Source organism: Olea europaea, unplaced genomic scaffold (assembly GCF_002742605.1).
Source record: "Olea europaea var. sylvestris unplaced genomic scaffold, O_europaea_v1 scaffold262, whole genome shotgun sequence".
Taxonomy (NCBI): Eukaryota; Viridiplantae; Streptophyta; class Magnoliopsida; order Lamiales; family Oleaceae; genus Olea; species Olea europaea.
In genome coordinates this window covers 351,833-366,309 of record NW_019244532.1, presented here as the reverse complement: position 1 = coordinate 366,309, position 14,477 = coordinate 351,833, and the positions used below count along the sequence as shown (strand labels likewise).

Below are 14,477 nucleotides of genomic sequence, written 5' to 3'. Positions count from 1 at the left end.
ATGCATGTCTTACAGTTTGAAAATTGGGATGACTCATTCTATAATGCCATAAAAGAATTTTACTTGATCCCATTCTCTATAATTCCGACCGTTGGGCTTCTTGACTGTGACTTGAAAAGCAGAATTATCGACTCCAATTGAAGCCACGGGGTGAACAGATTTGGCCTTACTGGTTCTAGAATCAACGGTGGCTGAGTTTTTACTGTTGGCAGTGGTTTCTGCCATTGATAGCCGGGTTTGGATTTACCCGTGCTTTGATACCATGTAGAAAACAGAGAAAATATTTTTATTCATCTATATCTTACACCTCAATCTCTCTCTATATATACCACAATACAATAGATTAGGAAAATATTCTATCTTAAGGAAAACAAAATTATTTCCTAAATTAACTCTAATTATTCCATACAACACATATTACAATCTCCCATAATTGTTACGTGATTTCCACAACCATCACTTTGCCAAAAACTATAACCTAATTCATCCACAATCAAGCATCGGGAATAAGTTCCTAAATTTCAAGTTCTGTTTTTCCGCTGCGTTAATGGTTACACACACAGTCTTAATAGCACACCCACAAGGAAGCAGGCACGTCATTAAATTTACATATGCTTTTGCTTGCAGTCGCAGAAGATATGGTGGATTCCATAGAAGAGGATGTGAAATGGTATTACATTTTGTGCGCCTCTTTTCTAGAATGCTTTTCTTGATATTACCTATCATTTTACCCAATTTTCATACTGCACAGCCTGGTTCGATTCCAAGAGCAAATTAATATAAACTTTGCATTAAAAACAATGGACACTCCAATATCTAAGCAACAATAAATGATAACATGGCAAAACCAGAATGAAACAAATTATAGACACCACTTATCACTTTTAAGTAAACAAGACAAAGCACTAAAAGAGAGGGAGAAAATGAGAGCAGTTACTTTATCATGCATGTTCACCAGAAGACCATACTACAAGCAGTTTGCCAATATGTTCACTTTATATAATTCTGATAGAATCTTTCTCTTGATATAATGATGGACATCATTTCTCCAGATGCGACCATACATAAAACCAGCTCTCAATCACAAGAACAAGCGAACATAAACATTGTTTCGACTTGCAACATTTTCTTTAGCAATTTAAAACATGGTATTCTGCCGTAGACTGGCAGTCGCTTCAGTGAGTGAACTCAAAACGGTTTCACCAACCTCGGCTTTGCAAAGTGGACATGACGCGTTGATCTTCAGCCATTTATCCACACACTCCTTGTGAAAGAAATGAGAGCAAGGCAATTCCCGGAGTTCATCATTGTTCACATATTTTGCCAAGCAAATGCAGCAAACCTGCGTTGCAAAATAACAATTTATTGTGAAGCATTAAATAGAAATCCGGATCTTAAATCCAATTCCCTCAAGGCCATAAATCAGAATACTTGTCCAGTCTATCCCTATACTGACCTCTGCTATAATTAAGGCCAAGCAACTTCAAAACATACAAGAATTTGGAGTTCAACAAGGATATTTATGGGTAAAAGCACTGTTAAAAGTCAATCAACTTATAGCCATGTTTCATGTTAGTCGCTGAACTTTGTTTCAAAGTAGTCACAGAAGTGTTACTCAGCATCAATTTGATTTATAACAGAACAGATGGTATGGAAGACCTCCATGCAGATGCCATGTTACATTGCCACCTTCTAAATCATACATTTTTTTTAGAAAAACTAATGGATTTTGACTGAATAACTAAATTTAAACAAAAGACAATCCAGTGATCAATTTTGGATCATAATAAAGTTTGATGACTAACATGAAACTTTGTTATAAATTGAGTGACTAATTGGGTATTTGACCTGGAAAATTTAGAGCGATCAAAATGACTATGACATGTCTTTTGAGTACAGGCCAAGAAGTTTCATCCTCTTAATATCCACTGAGAGTCCAATTTAGCAAAGAAAATCAAATAAAACAATGTTTTAGACTATTGCTGACATCAAATTCTCGTAAACAAAGCCCTTAAAGAAATATATATATAAATCATCTTTTGTTAGCAGATTTAAAAACACGATGACATTTCAAAAATTAGATCCTTACATGGTGTACCAGTGTTTACACAAGGACGGTAAAATAAATATCTGCCTGCCCCACCCCAAAAAAATAAATAAAAAATAAATAAATAAATAAATAATTATATTCTTTATCGACTTTATAATGAATATCTCCCTAAAATTGCAGGAAGTGGAGAACAGCTCCACAGACCTACTTATATGTTCATCTTTATATAATGATCTAGTTTCTTTCCCCTTCCCTTTCTTGCCCAGGCCAACAAATACAGAGATACACATGACAAACACCAAAAGTACACAAGTAATGAAATCAATTGAAGAACTTTTTGAGTTATTTGCTCTTGCCAATCAGAACTGGCAGCAGCACAAAAAAAAGACCATCATAAATGACTTAAATACATTGGTGGTCACTAAACATTTAAAGAAATTCCACATTGCTCACTAACTTCATTTGGTCTCTAAAGTTGGTCATTGTTTACTTTCGTAACTCCGATGACTCCACCCATTATCTTTAATTTAACTACGGGAAAATTTTGCGTGTCAGTCTAGTTGTTTGTCAACTGGAGTGCCAACTAGACTGTCACGTCAGCTTTTCTGACAATCAAATTAACGGGTGTGGACATATTACCAACTTGTAATGAATATTTAAGTTAAGCAATCCAATTGCAACAAAGTTCAAGTTCAATAACCAATTTCCAGACCGAAGATTAGTGACTAACAGTAAATTTCACTAAAAGTTAGTGATCAATAGAGTTTTTAACCCACCATCATAAACTTCAAATGGTGATTAAAAATGCAATGTTAATTTAGCAACCTTTGCCCTGATATATTAAAAGAATGGGGCAGGAAGGGGTATCTGTTGCGTGAACTGACTACGATCATAAGTTCTGACATGAATATTCAAAAATTCCAAAACCACAAAGGAAATGAAGTTTACCGCATCCTCTCCAGATACCACACGCTCTTTCTCTGTTCCAGCAGCCACTATTCCAGCTTCATCTGTGGCCGAGTTAATCTCCTTATTGCTATTCTTCTTGCTCTTCTTCACTTTAAACTTGTAAGTTGGCAGAGAATTAATTGATTCTTGTGTAGCTCCTCTATTTTGAGCCAAATCCTCTCTGAAACCCAGGACTGAAATTATACAGGGAAGGCAGCAGCAGATTGTTGTGCACAGAATGAAAGGCATTGCATATCCAATACAGCTAAAGGTAAGAAACACTATACACAACCTGTAAGCAAAGAAACGTGCATTAAATTGAGCACAGTAAATAAGAATCTGATTGAAATCTAACATATGTGTATTGTGTGACTATGAATACTGATTAAATTTACCTGTACAAGTTTGGAGCCTCAGTGGAAGACGAGTGCCCGCCAAAAATCCACACATTGCCAACCACAAACCACACTGCAAAGAAACAATCTAAAGCCATCTTGAAGTATTCCACAAGTGTCCTAAGTCTGCAAGATAAAAACCACATTATTTAGCTCTCACTTTTTTATTGAATACGTGATGCACTATGATAAATGAATTATGATTCCATAACAAATTTTATGCAAAGAGTAATAAAGTCGAGTAATGTGGGTAAGGGGTGAATGACAGCATATAACCCACAAATTTGATTGTTTGGGAGATTGCGGTGCAAATTTTTTCTCAGCAAAAGGACCCAGATAGAGAGAAGTTTAGTCAAACAAAAGTAAATCTGAGACTAGTCAAAGTTCTTCTATTTGTATCCTCTCATTCCTAGTAAGACTAAAATGGACAATCTAGGTCTTGTGAATAGCATACAACACTGTAATGCTGATTCATATTTGAGAAGTACAACAAATTTCAAACCTATAATGTCACCTTCTGAGTGAGAATACAAATAAAACAGCCAGTATTGCGATCTCCAAAATTTGTATTCATTTAGACACAAGCACAAGACACAAAATGTTCATGTAATGTAGTAAAATTGTGATGAAATAAGAGAATTGGGCTTCTACGTAAAAAGAACAAAACATGGCAAACCTTGGCGAAACGTTTGGACCACTGCTAGATGTTGTACCAGTTGTCCCACGATCTTCTACTTCAGAAACTCTTCTACTTGAAGGGCCTGCAGAGAAGTTGTTCTGAGAAGAACCCTGCATGTGCTGAGTTGAGTCCTGCTCAGAACCATTGTTTCGATAGCGAAATCGCCAATATAGAAGAGGAAGGATGGCTACACAACCCGACGCATAACCCACAACCCAAGTTTTCAAAGGAGCATGTGGAGATTCGTGCCTTGACAAAGATAGCACAACCATAGCTGCAATAATTTGGCTCACTGTTAATGCTAGCTCAACAGAAATCCATAACCCAGAATTTAATGGACTCCTCCGGCGGCCACGCCCATTTCCCCTCTGAGTAAGTGATGAGCTCCTTGAGTTCGATGTACTTGCTGAAAATAGCGGAGGCTGGTATACTGGAACCCTCACACTAGTAGGTGGCTGATTTACATCATGATGCTGCTCTAAGCCACGAGATGTTAGATCACGAGATGAGGTAGATGACGAAGCATCACTACTACTTGTCATGTCAATAACATGCTCATCGTGGATATGGTCATCAGCTTGCTCCATTAACAATGGAAAGTTGTTGGTTTTGCTTTTACAATGAAGTCCCAGTATAGGAAAACCCATATAAGTCCACCGACCATAAACTATGCATAGAAAACATGAGGTGGCAGACTAGCAAAACTTTCAATCGGCCCTTTCTATAAGTACAAAAAAGTAAATTTGTAATCTTGTATGTTCACGGAATGTTTAATGCAGACACGCCCAAATACTTCAACCGCCAGAAATTTTCCCACTCTATTCAAATTACAAAAGGGCAAGGATATTAGAATCTTAATGAGTTTTTTCCCCACTTCAAAAGCATGGCCTGAACAACGATTAAAATGAATGCAACAAGAGACTTGTGTGAATTTTAAATTTTCCATCTGCTTGTAACTTCTTGGGGCAAAACCATTCAGAAAATATGCACTCTTTCATTTATCACAGATTCCCCAGCAAGAATAAAGTAACAACAAAGAAATAATATTAGAGTACTTTAACTATAGTTTTAACATACCCACTGATCAAATCTCTTTGTCAAACTTAGCTCATCAAAGTAAAACTAGAAATCTTAAACTGACTATACATTATACGTAGAAAAAAAAATTATGCGCGTCCAAAAAAAATCTATCATTAGCCTCAAACAGAAATATGGAAAGAGAAAATGTCAAATTAAAGATACAAAAGCTCAAGTAATCAAAACCTAATTCCGATTCTATTATCAACCCAAGATCCAAACCCTAGAAATATAAAAACAGTTGACCATATCCCCAAAAACAGCCCAAGAAAAAATTCGCAAATATCCCAACAAAATCTTGAAACTGTTAGCTAACCAATAAAACTCAATCCAACTAAATCAAACCCAAAAAAATGCCAAAAACAAACAATCGCCATCAACGACAATAATAAATGAACATCAAATAATTCAACTGAAATGTATAAATTATAATCTACGCATAGGTATTAGAACTATTTTTACTAACCAATGGGACTGCAATTGAGGGTTGATGAGAGGAAAATCAGACGAAGTTTCGGTAAATGAAAAATCTGAATCAGTGCAGGGATTTTCCTTTTTTAATTATTTATTGCAAGGATTTTATTTTATTTTCTTGTTGGTGTGTGTTTGTGCGTGCCAATGGCATCAGCTGAAAAAAGCAATATATTTTGCTTGGCTTGGCTGTGTTATCTGAGAATATTCTACCTAAGACTTCTATATATTGAAATTTTCACCGGGAGAAATTGCCATGGTCCTCATTCTATTGAAAACGTAGAAATTAGGCTCCGACATTTTTATTTTATTTTTAATCGGTAAATGTAAAATTTTTTTGATCAAAAATCATGAAAACTACATCGAACATACCCAGGTAAAACAAATCAAATGATTCGTACAATTACTTCGGACATACTGAGCAAACAAAAAGAAAAGATGTACAAACAATAAGATCAATGACCCAATTCTAAAAACTCAAAATGGATCAAGATATACAAATATAAAGAAAACATGACTTTGTATACGTGTGTTATTCATCTCACAATTCTATCAGAGTGTGATCTATGATCTTCAAATATTTTTCTATCCCTCGTCGTCCAAATGTGGTAAATGGTACTTGCAAGTGCAATCCTTTTAGCTTTGCGTTACTAAAATATCCCACGAATCTCATTTTTTATCCACTTCAATGCAATAGCTAATGTCGACATAGATCTTCTAATGTCAAGTCACTGTCGGATCCTCTTCCACAAGGGTGATGTGAACGAACATTCGAAGAACAAGTGTTGACTTGTTTCCGCTATTTGTCCCCCAAAGAACACAATTTCGGTCAATATCCATATTGCAATTTGTCTTTGTTAAGAAGTTTAGATTGAGCACTTAACCGAAGAATAAATGAGTGTTTCAATACAATGCAAGATTTTCAAACATCTGCAGCCCAGGTCTTCTTAGTTATTTTTGGCTAGAAGTAATCATATGCCCTACTTGTGTAAAATTTATCCCCTCTAGTCCATGCCGTAAGTCTAGCCGTAGCTGTCTGAACGGATGCAGCATCAGTCAGTCTCCTTGATCTGCTTGAGCGGACTCAATAGGCTGTCCCTGTGCATCTGCCTGAAAGGACACAGTAGGCTGCACCAATGCGTCCTTGATTTCCAGCAATTTTGTAAAGAGCGGTGAGTCATCTTTACTTGGGGAGACATCCCAAATATTTGCCCACTTCAGATAGAACTGATTAACCCAACGTATCCAAATAGTGTTTTTCTTTTGATGAATGTTCCAAAGTGATTTTGCAAGTAGTGCTGAATTCCAACTTTTCATATCTCTAAAACCAAGGTCACCTTCATCTTTCGATGGGCAAACATCCCTATAAGATACCAATGGCATCTTAGATCCCCAAAGAAAATTACGGCTTAGACTAATTGTTTTTGAGATGATAGTTGTTGGGATAGGAAAAATAGAAAGCCATAAGCATTCGACTCCTTGGAGCACTGCCCTAATTAGTTCCACTCTTCCCGTATAAGACAAAGAGGAGCAAGTCCAAGCATCAATATAACCTGCAATTTTGTCTAAAGCTTCTTGAATGTTAGTGGAATACCCAAATATTGAAATGGCATAGTACCCTTCGGGATATTAGTGAGTTCTTGGATTTCATCGAGCTCCTGCCCATGAATTCCAGTTGTAAACAAGCTGGATTTTAAAATGTTCATCCTCAAACCCGATGTATTTCCAAATTGGATAGGCAATCCATTAAGAATTGCAATGACATAACATCTCCCATCGCATAGAGCATCAAATCATCCACAAATGTTAAATGAGTAATCTTTAAGGGCCACATTTTGGGTGCAATTGAATTCACTATCATTGGAGGCAACTTTAATCATTCTCGAAAAATATTCAAGACATAAAACAGACAAGGAGGGTGAAAAAGGGTCACCTTGTTAGAGGCCTTTTCTTTCCTTAAAGAAGTCATGTAGGCTCCCATTCATAGCAACAAAATATGTTGGTGTAGTAACACATTTCATAACCCATTGGACAAATCTTGCAGGAAAACACAACCCATCAAATGCTTCTTTAGGGAAGTCCCAACTAACCGAGTCATAAGCTTTCCTTAGATCAATATTTAAAAGACATTTAGAAGGAACTCTTTCTATTATATTGTCTCATAAGTTTTTGGACAAGATGGATATTCTCTATCTTACTCCTACCTTCAACAAAAGCGACTTGCGCTAAATCAACAATGCTTCCCAAAATAGGCCTCAACTTAGAAGCAAGGATCTTAATAATCACCTTATAGATTACATTGCAACAAGAGATAGCCTATAATCCTTGAAATTCGGTGTATGACTAGACTTCGACACCAAAACAATGACCGTGTGATTGATTCATTTGAGGATGATCTAGATGAGAAGAATTCTTTGATAGCCTCCATAAAATCATCTCCAACAATCCCCCAAGCTTTTTTGAAAAAGCAAGATGTGTAACCATTCGGCCCGGGAGATCTATCATTTTCAATAACAAAGAGTGCTTCCTTGATTTTTTGACTAGAAATGTTCCAAGTGAGTTGCCTTGTGCTTTGACATCTTGTCTTTGACGGGTGCAATTCTCATCTTTGTAAATCCAAGATTCTAAAGGTCATCAAGTCTAAGCCTAATAAGGCATTTCCTTATTTTTAATATTATTAATAATAACTTATTTTTAATTAGTTTTATTTAATTACAAAAAAATGAATAAATAAATAAATAAGTAAAAGGTGCACGCCATTGACGCCTAGGCTTGCATAGTGCATAGGCCAGCATTAGTCATGTATTTTGTCGTCAAGACCACAATTGTAGATGGTTAAAGTAGTATTGATCATCCTTTTTACTCTTTTTCATATGCATGGCACCTTCTTCACACGTCATGTCTAATTCGACATTTTTTTCGCCTTTTAAAACACTACTTGAATCTCAATAGACAAAGTTTACTCTAGTCAATATTAATTAAAATGCCCTTTTTTTGTTTAAAAGACCAATTTAAGTTTCAAGAAAATTAATAACAAAGGAGAATGGAAAAGCAAAAAGGGAAAGGAAAGAGTTTGATGGTAAAAAAGTAAGTTTTTATTTATTTTATTTTTTCCCCTCTTATTCATGCGGGGTTTTGCTCCTGTAAGAGGTAGTCTAAAATTTCCAGTTCGTATTAGAGAGGCAGTCAGCCTCCCTGTTTTCCTAGCAAACCCATTTATGAGACCTGTGAAGTCCAAGCAAAAAGAAATATACTCAACAAAATGGCTTCGGGTACAATTTATTTTCAAAAACTTGATGCTTCACTTTTTTTTACAGTAAAACATAACGTACTGCATTTTGTTGTGTTCTCTTTCCTTTAAGTTACTAGTTAATGTTTTTGTTTGACTAGTCGTATATCTAATAAAAATTGACTTTTTACCTAGAGGTAATAATATTCTCATTGCAATTTTTGTTTGTTACACTATGTTTTAATAGCACTGAAAGTTTTCAAATATTTGCTCATTATAGCATTTCTGTTCCAACTTTTTTCATTTGTTCTTATCATGAACTTTTCATAATTAGTACATCTTGCTCATGATGGCGATTTCATCCAAGGATAAATTATGAGGACAATAAAAGACTTATTTGTCTCTCGTGTTTTTAGTAAAAATAAATAAATACAAAAATTTGACAAAGTATTTGCCCTCCTTCCAAAGCCGCTAATTATTTATTTGGACGGAAACTATCGTCAGAGATAAAGATCTACTAAATAATCAAAGGTTAAGGATAAGAATGCAACAAAAAAGTTGAGAAAATAATGCAACAATAAGTAAAAGTCGAGGACCTATACTGCAATTAAAATGTTGTACAACAAACAAAAAAATGTTATTTGAAATGTGAATATAATCATCCTTTATTAAAACTGAGGATGAAATAGTCTTTTCTAACCTAATTGCTATGAGAACAAAGATTGAGGACAATGAAGATAAAAAAAAGAAAAAGAAAAGGTCAAGGACATACTTGCTACATTTCAGTAGATTGAGGACTTGACCTGTAGATCATAAATGAAGTTTTAATTGACAGATTAATGTACAACACTTGATGAGTTAAGTACAACCTCATTATGGTTTGTCTTTACTTCTTTGTTGTCGAATACTAATATTATTAAGCAGTATACGTAATTTACGATACAACAACTTCTTGGATTAGGTGAAAATGTGCCAAAGACAAATAAACTTTGTCGAGATAAATTTAAATTAAAATTCACGCAAAAATTAAATGATAAAAAAAATAATTATTTGCTTCGTTGATGTGATGATCGAATGGACCGAATTTAACACTTCATCGAGATATTGACAATTAATCGATTAATTGAAATATCTTTGAAACTGAATATAATTTATTTACTTAATAATTCAAATTATTTTTGAAATTATATACATTAATAATTAGTTATTTATTAAAACAATTATGTAATCAAATTCCAAGTTATTGTAATCACGTCTCTATAATTCTTACGTCAACTTAACTTAGTCAAGACGTTCAGCCAAATTCTACAAGTTATTATAATAATAAAAGAATTTAATTCTAAATTAGTATAAAATTTGTCGATAATGATGAGGCGAGATAATTATTTTTTATTTATTATTATTATTATTATCTAGAATATACTTTCATAAAAAAAATACCATTAAATATTCGTGCAACACGACCGTATGTGTGATTTTAATAATTACACAATTTAAAAAATAATTATTATCTACAATGTTGAATATAGACTTTACTTTATCTAAACCCATCCATTAATTGTATCACACAAAAAGGGATTACTTTATCCAACATATTTGGAGAATTTTTTTTAAGGGTACTTACAGAAATATATCCTTAATTTTGGGTGCTTTTGAAAAATTATAATAAATATGGGTTAAAACATAAATACTATGATTTTATCTAATTATCATTGTAAGAAATTACGGTAGAAACTGTCAATTGGAAAAAAGGCTTGAAATGAAAATCTTGCAGACTCCAAATCAGAAGTATTAGAAGAAATTTTACACAAATCAAGTTTAAACGAGATCAAGGGCTATTTGTAATTTGATATATTAACGAGATCAAAGTTTTGATATGAAATTAAATATTTAGATTAATAACTTTGAGTTAATACATATTAAAATTCAAATTTGTATAAATTGGATCGAGTTAGTATATATGTATATATGAAAAATCTAAACTGGATTAATTCAAGAAATGTATGCAAAGTGTTTGTGAAAATGGGAATGGGAAAAGTAACATTCTCTGTCACATAAAAAAAAAAAAGAAAAAAGAAAAAATAAAAAAAAGAAGATCGTAGTCTCTCTCATTTAAATTCTTTTGAATCAATTAAATACATGTGTGTTTGTGAAAATTTAAATATGAATTATTCAAAAAGAAAAAAAAAATCTAAAAAAGGTGAAATCGATTTTGATGTAATTGATAAGTATCTAGGCCGTTAAATGAGATTAATTATAATAAATTTTGATGACTTATGACTTAATTATATTTTAAATTTTTTTTATTAGGTAAAACTCGAGGCAAATTATTGGAATTGGAAGAAATGAATAAAAAGGGGCAAAAATGAAAGAAATTCAAAGTTCGATAGTTGATTTAGACTATAAAATGATGATTGAAAATCACATATGATCAATTGGATTCAATTTGAAGTCAAATGAATGAAATATAGCCAAAGCATTCTCATAAATCAATTTCCCATCGAAAAAGTTATGTTCTGAATTTTTAGCCTTAAATTGAAACCCATTTTCGGATAGCAAATGTTCAAATTGCAGCATTGTATTCTAGAAGAATTGCAGCCATTGATATTGAAATTATCCTTTCAACGCATTTTAAATCACCTCAATCGAATATCAGAAAGAATATTAAAATATCGAAAACTACTTAGGGACTACCAAACGCAAACTAGCGCACACGCTGGCTATTTTGTGCGCACAATACATCAATTTCATGACCCGAGAGCAAATCAATATGCCTGTGTGTGCCCAGTATCTATACCTGCACGTGTGCCCGAGCCAAATTTTCTGTCGAAGGGCCAGTTTTCTTTTTAGATTCAAACTCTTATCAGTAACAATTTTGGCACGATTTCTTGACCTAATTTTGATCCTTATAAATAGAGATTTTGGAAGAAACATTGGAGAACTTTCTCTTGACTTTTTATAAAGAATAATATCATCAAAATCATTAAAAACAAGAGGTCAATTCCTTGCTTTCGGGAGAGAAGATGAATCCCTAGTAAGAATTAAATGTTAATTACATCGAGAAATTGAAAAATTCAACTTTGGATTTAAAAATCAACATTTCTTGTATTCTTTCATAATCCGGGTGATATTTTTCCATTATTCTTCTTGTAATTTATATGAAACCATGCTATGCAAGATCCTATTTTGTATTGGATGAGATGAACTCTATTGTTTATTTATTTTAATTCAATACTAGTAGTTTAATTTAATTATTATGTTTTTTTTGATTAATTTTGCATACTCATTGTATTATTTAATTGATTTGCCATCAATTAGATAATTAGTTGTTTGTTGTAGTATTGAAAGACTTACAATAAGTTCGGAACGCGGTAAAATTAACATATTTACAATAAATGTTTAGAATAACATTTTATCACTTGTAAAATTATATAGATAATATAAAATTTAATGCGTTCTAACTATTCGAATTTGGGCTAGGAATAGAGTTGGATCGTAGTTAGGATTGAATTAATTTGTCTTGAAAAAGAAATTTAAATATAATAGTTCGATTGTCAAGAACACATAAATAGAACTAGATTATAAATCAAGAATATATTAAAGTTAAATATATTAAAGTTGCATCAAAGAAGCACGTTTCTTCAAGTTGGAGCTGATGAAGACTACTTATCCATGATCAAATATATTAAAGAAAATTTGAATGAATTGACTATGTTATCAATTAAGAAAAATATGATACAAAAACTAGATTATCCCATTTTTTGCAACTAAAATTTCAAGGCAATAGTATTTAAGTAATCTTTTAGAACTCTTCCAACCTTATTATATTATTATTATATTAACAATATATTTTGTTTATCATTTTATTAATGAGTTTTGAGTTAATATTTAGCGATTGTTTGAACCTCATTTATTCAAAATTTTATTTTCAACTACACATTCTCCAATAAATATGTTTAAATGTAAATCATTTTTTTTAAAATTTTTAATCACATATTATCCCAAAAATTACGATTATAATACACATTTGTCCCCTTAAATGGGGCTCTAACAAGAGCTTAGTTCCGTAGAACTCTTATGTATCCAAATAATTTGAATGCATGCTATGACTAGGGGCCTATTTTATTAAATTAATCTCAGATCCCAAAAATCACATGTCAACACTGCTCAAATCCATACACAAATATCTTAGTTCGTATAAGACCATGTGTAATACCGTGCTCAAAATTTAGTGTTATATATATATATCATAGTTTTGCCACACTACGTGATTGATAGCTTTGTTTACACCTCTTGACATGGCTTATGGTTTTTATCATTGATTTTGACAACACTTCTTCAAATTATTAGCCTCAATTTTGACACCTCAAAGGGCGTTAAACTAATTGTACATCATGGTTGTACAACTAACTTAATTCTATATATCATGCATAAGATTTGAGTAAAAAAGGATTTTCGTAGGCCATGCACAAAAAAATAAAAAATAGGCCACTACAATATTCTAACCTCATATTAACATGCTCAATACAGAATAAATTGTTTTACTTAGTATTTAAAAATATGTCATATTCTTGCATATGCTCGATACGTTTTCAAAATGCTTTGCACATGGAGTATACGAGATTGCATACGCACTCTTAAACACTAAAATGTGCCTGTATTTGTGTTAAAAATTGTTTCAAAATTGGCTTAACAAAACCCTTTGAGCCCAACAAAATATCAAATTATCTCAAATCACAAAAGTCCTCAAATTGTATACAACAATCTTTAGGGTAGTAACGTTAAAAAAATAAAAACAAAATAATTTCATATAGTTGCAAATTATTTACGCCAAGCTGGGGCTTCCATTTTCTTCTCTTTCTCTCTCTAGTTCTACTAGTAAGCGATACTAGTAATAAACAATCTTGGATTACTGATGATTGTGATGATGATGAGGGAGTTAATAATGATATCCTATCATCTATAAGAGGTAATAGAAAATTTTGAATTGAATAAGAGGGCCGATGAAGATGATTTTACATCGGATGACACAGGAGATTACTTGGATGTAGAGGATCTGAATTAAAATTCAATAAAGAGTTAGACAATATTTATGATATTTAAGTCAATATTTGTGTTTAATCTAATTGTAAGAATTGATAATCAAATAATTGTAGTATTTATGATTTTGAGCATCATGCTTTGGGTAAAAATTTGAAGAATATGTATATAATTCAAGTATTATAGTATTTATGATTTCGAACATATATATATTGAAAATTTGAAGAATATATATAATGTTTAAATAATCCATTATCTTATTTTTTTTTATAGTTTAGAATATTCAAAATAATATTAAAAATTGAAAAATGCATAAATACGCATAGGCATGCATATTTTGTGATAGAAATGTATTGATGATATGCATTACGAATTTTAGAAACTTGGCTTTAGTTATCCGTTACAAAATCAAAGATAATGCTACTCAAATTGCATGATCCAGTTTAAAGTAGAATCTTGCTTATCGTACAAATCTAACAAAATGATACGAAGTTTCTTCAAAAAAGGAAAATTACATAACCACATGTACATTTTTTAAATAACAAACTTATGAAATCTTTTAAAAAATGGGGGGGGGGGGGGTTTACA

The 14,477-nt window shown here is 32.4% G+C and overlaps 2 protein-coding genes across 3 annotated transcripts in view; one reads left to right on the top strand and one right to left on the bottom strand.

Annotated features, from left to right (window-relative positions):
* Positions 1–862: 862 nt before the first annotated feature.
* Positions 863–5,820, bottom strand: LOC111383138 (E3 ubiquitin-protein ligase At1g63170-like). 2 transcript variants are annotated; one of them, XM_023007213.1, is made up of 5 exons: positions 5,616–5,820; positions 4,070–4,890; positions 3,394–3,519; positions 2,999–3,290; positions 863–1,342 (listed from the first exon to the last, which is right to left on the bottom strand). In XM_023007213.1, exons 2-5 carry the CDS (start codon positions 4,717–4,719, stop codon positions 1,139–1,141), a joined length of 1,272 nt encoding a protein of 423 aa, XP_022862981.1. In that variant the 5' UTR covers positions 4,720–4,890; positions 5,616–5,820; the 3' UTR covers positions 863–1,138. The 2 variants fall into 2 exon arrangements, with proteins under 2 accessions (XP_022862981.1, XP_022862982.1); XM_023007214.1 differs by having other exon boundaries at positions 4,070–4,793; positions 5,616–5,810.
* A 2,925-nt stretch (positions 5,821–8,745) lies between these two features.
* Positions 8,746–14,477, top strand: part of LOC111383146 (T-complex protein 1 subunit eta-like) — a 17,711-nt gene continuing 11,979 nt past the window's right edge. The window contains exon 1 of the mRNA XM_023007223.1: positions 8,746–8,892. Within this exon, the coding sequence (XP_022862991.1) occupies positions 8,746–8,892 (147 nt within the window). The remainder of the gene's footprint in view (positions 8,893–14,477) is intronic.

Excerpts from the sequence above, each read along its gene's own strand:
- LOC111383138 (XM_023007213.1), bottom strand. The coding sequence starts at position 4,719 with ATGGGTTTTCCTATACTGGGACTTCATTGTAAAAGCAAAACCAACAAC. Across the intron at positions 3,520-4,069 it reads GGTCCAAACGTTTCGCCAAG|ACTTAGGACACTTGTGGAAT; the intron begins GTTTGCCATGTT and ends TTTATCTTGCAG. Across the intron at positions 3,291-3,393 it reads GAGGCTCCAAACTTGTACAG|GTTGTGTATAGTGTTTCTTA; the intron begins GTAAATTTAATC and ends CTTTGCTTACAG.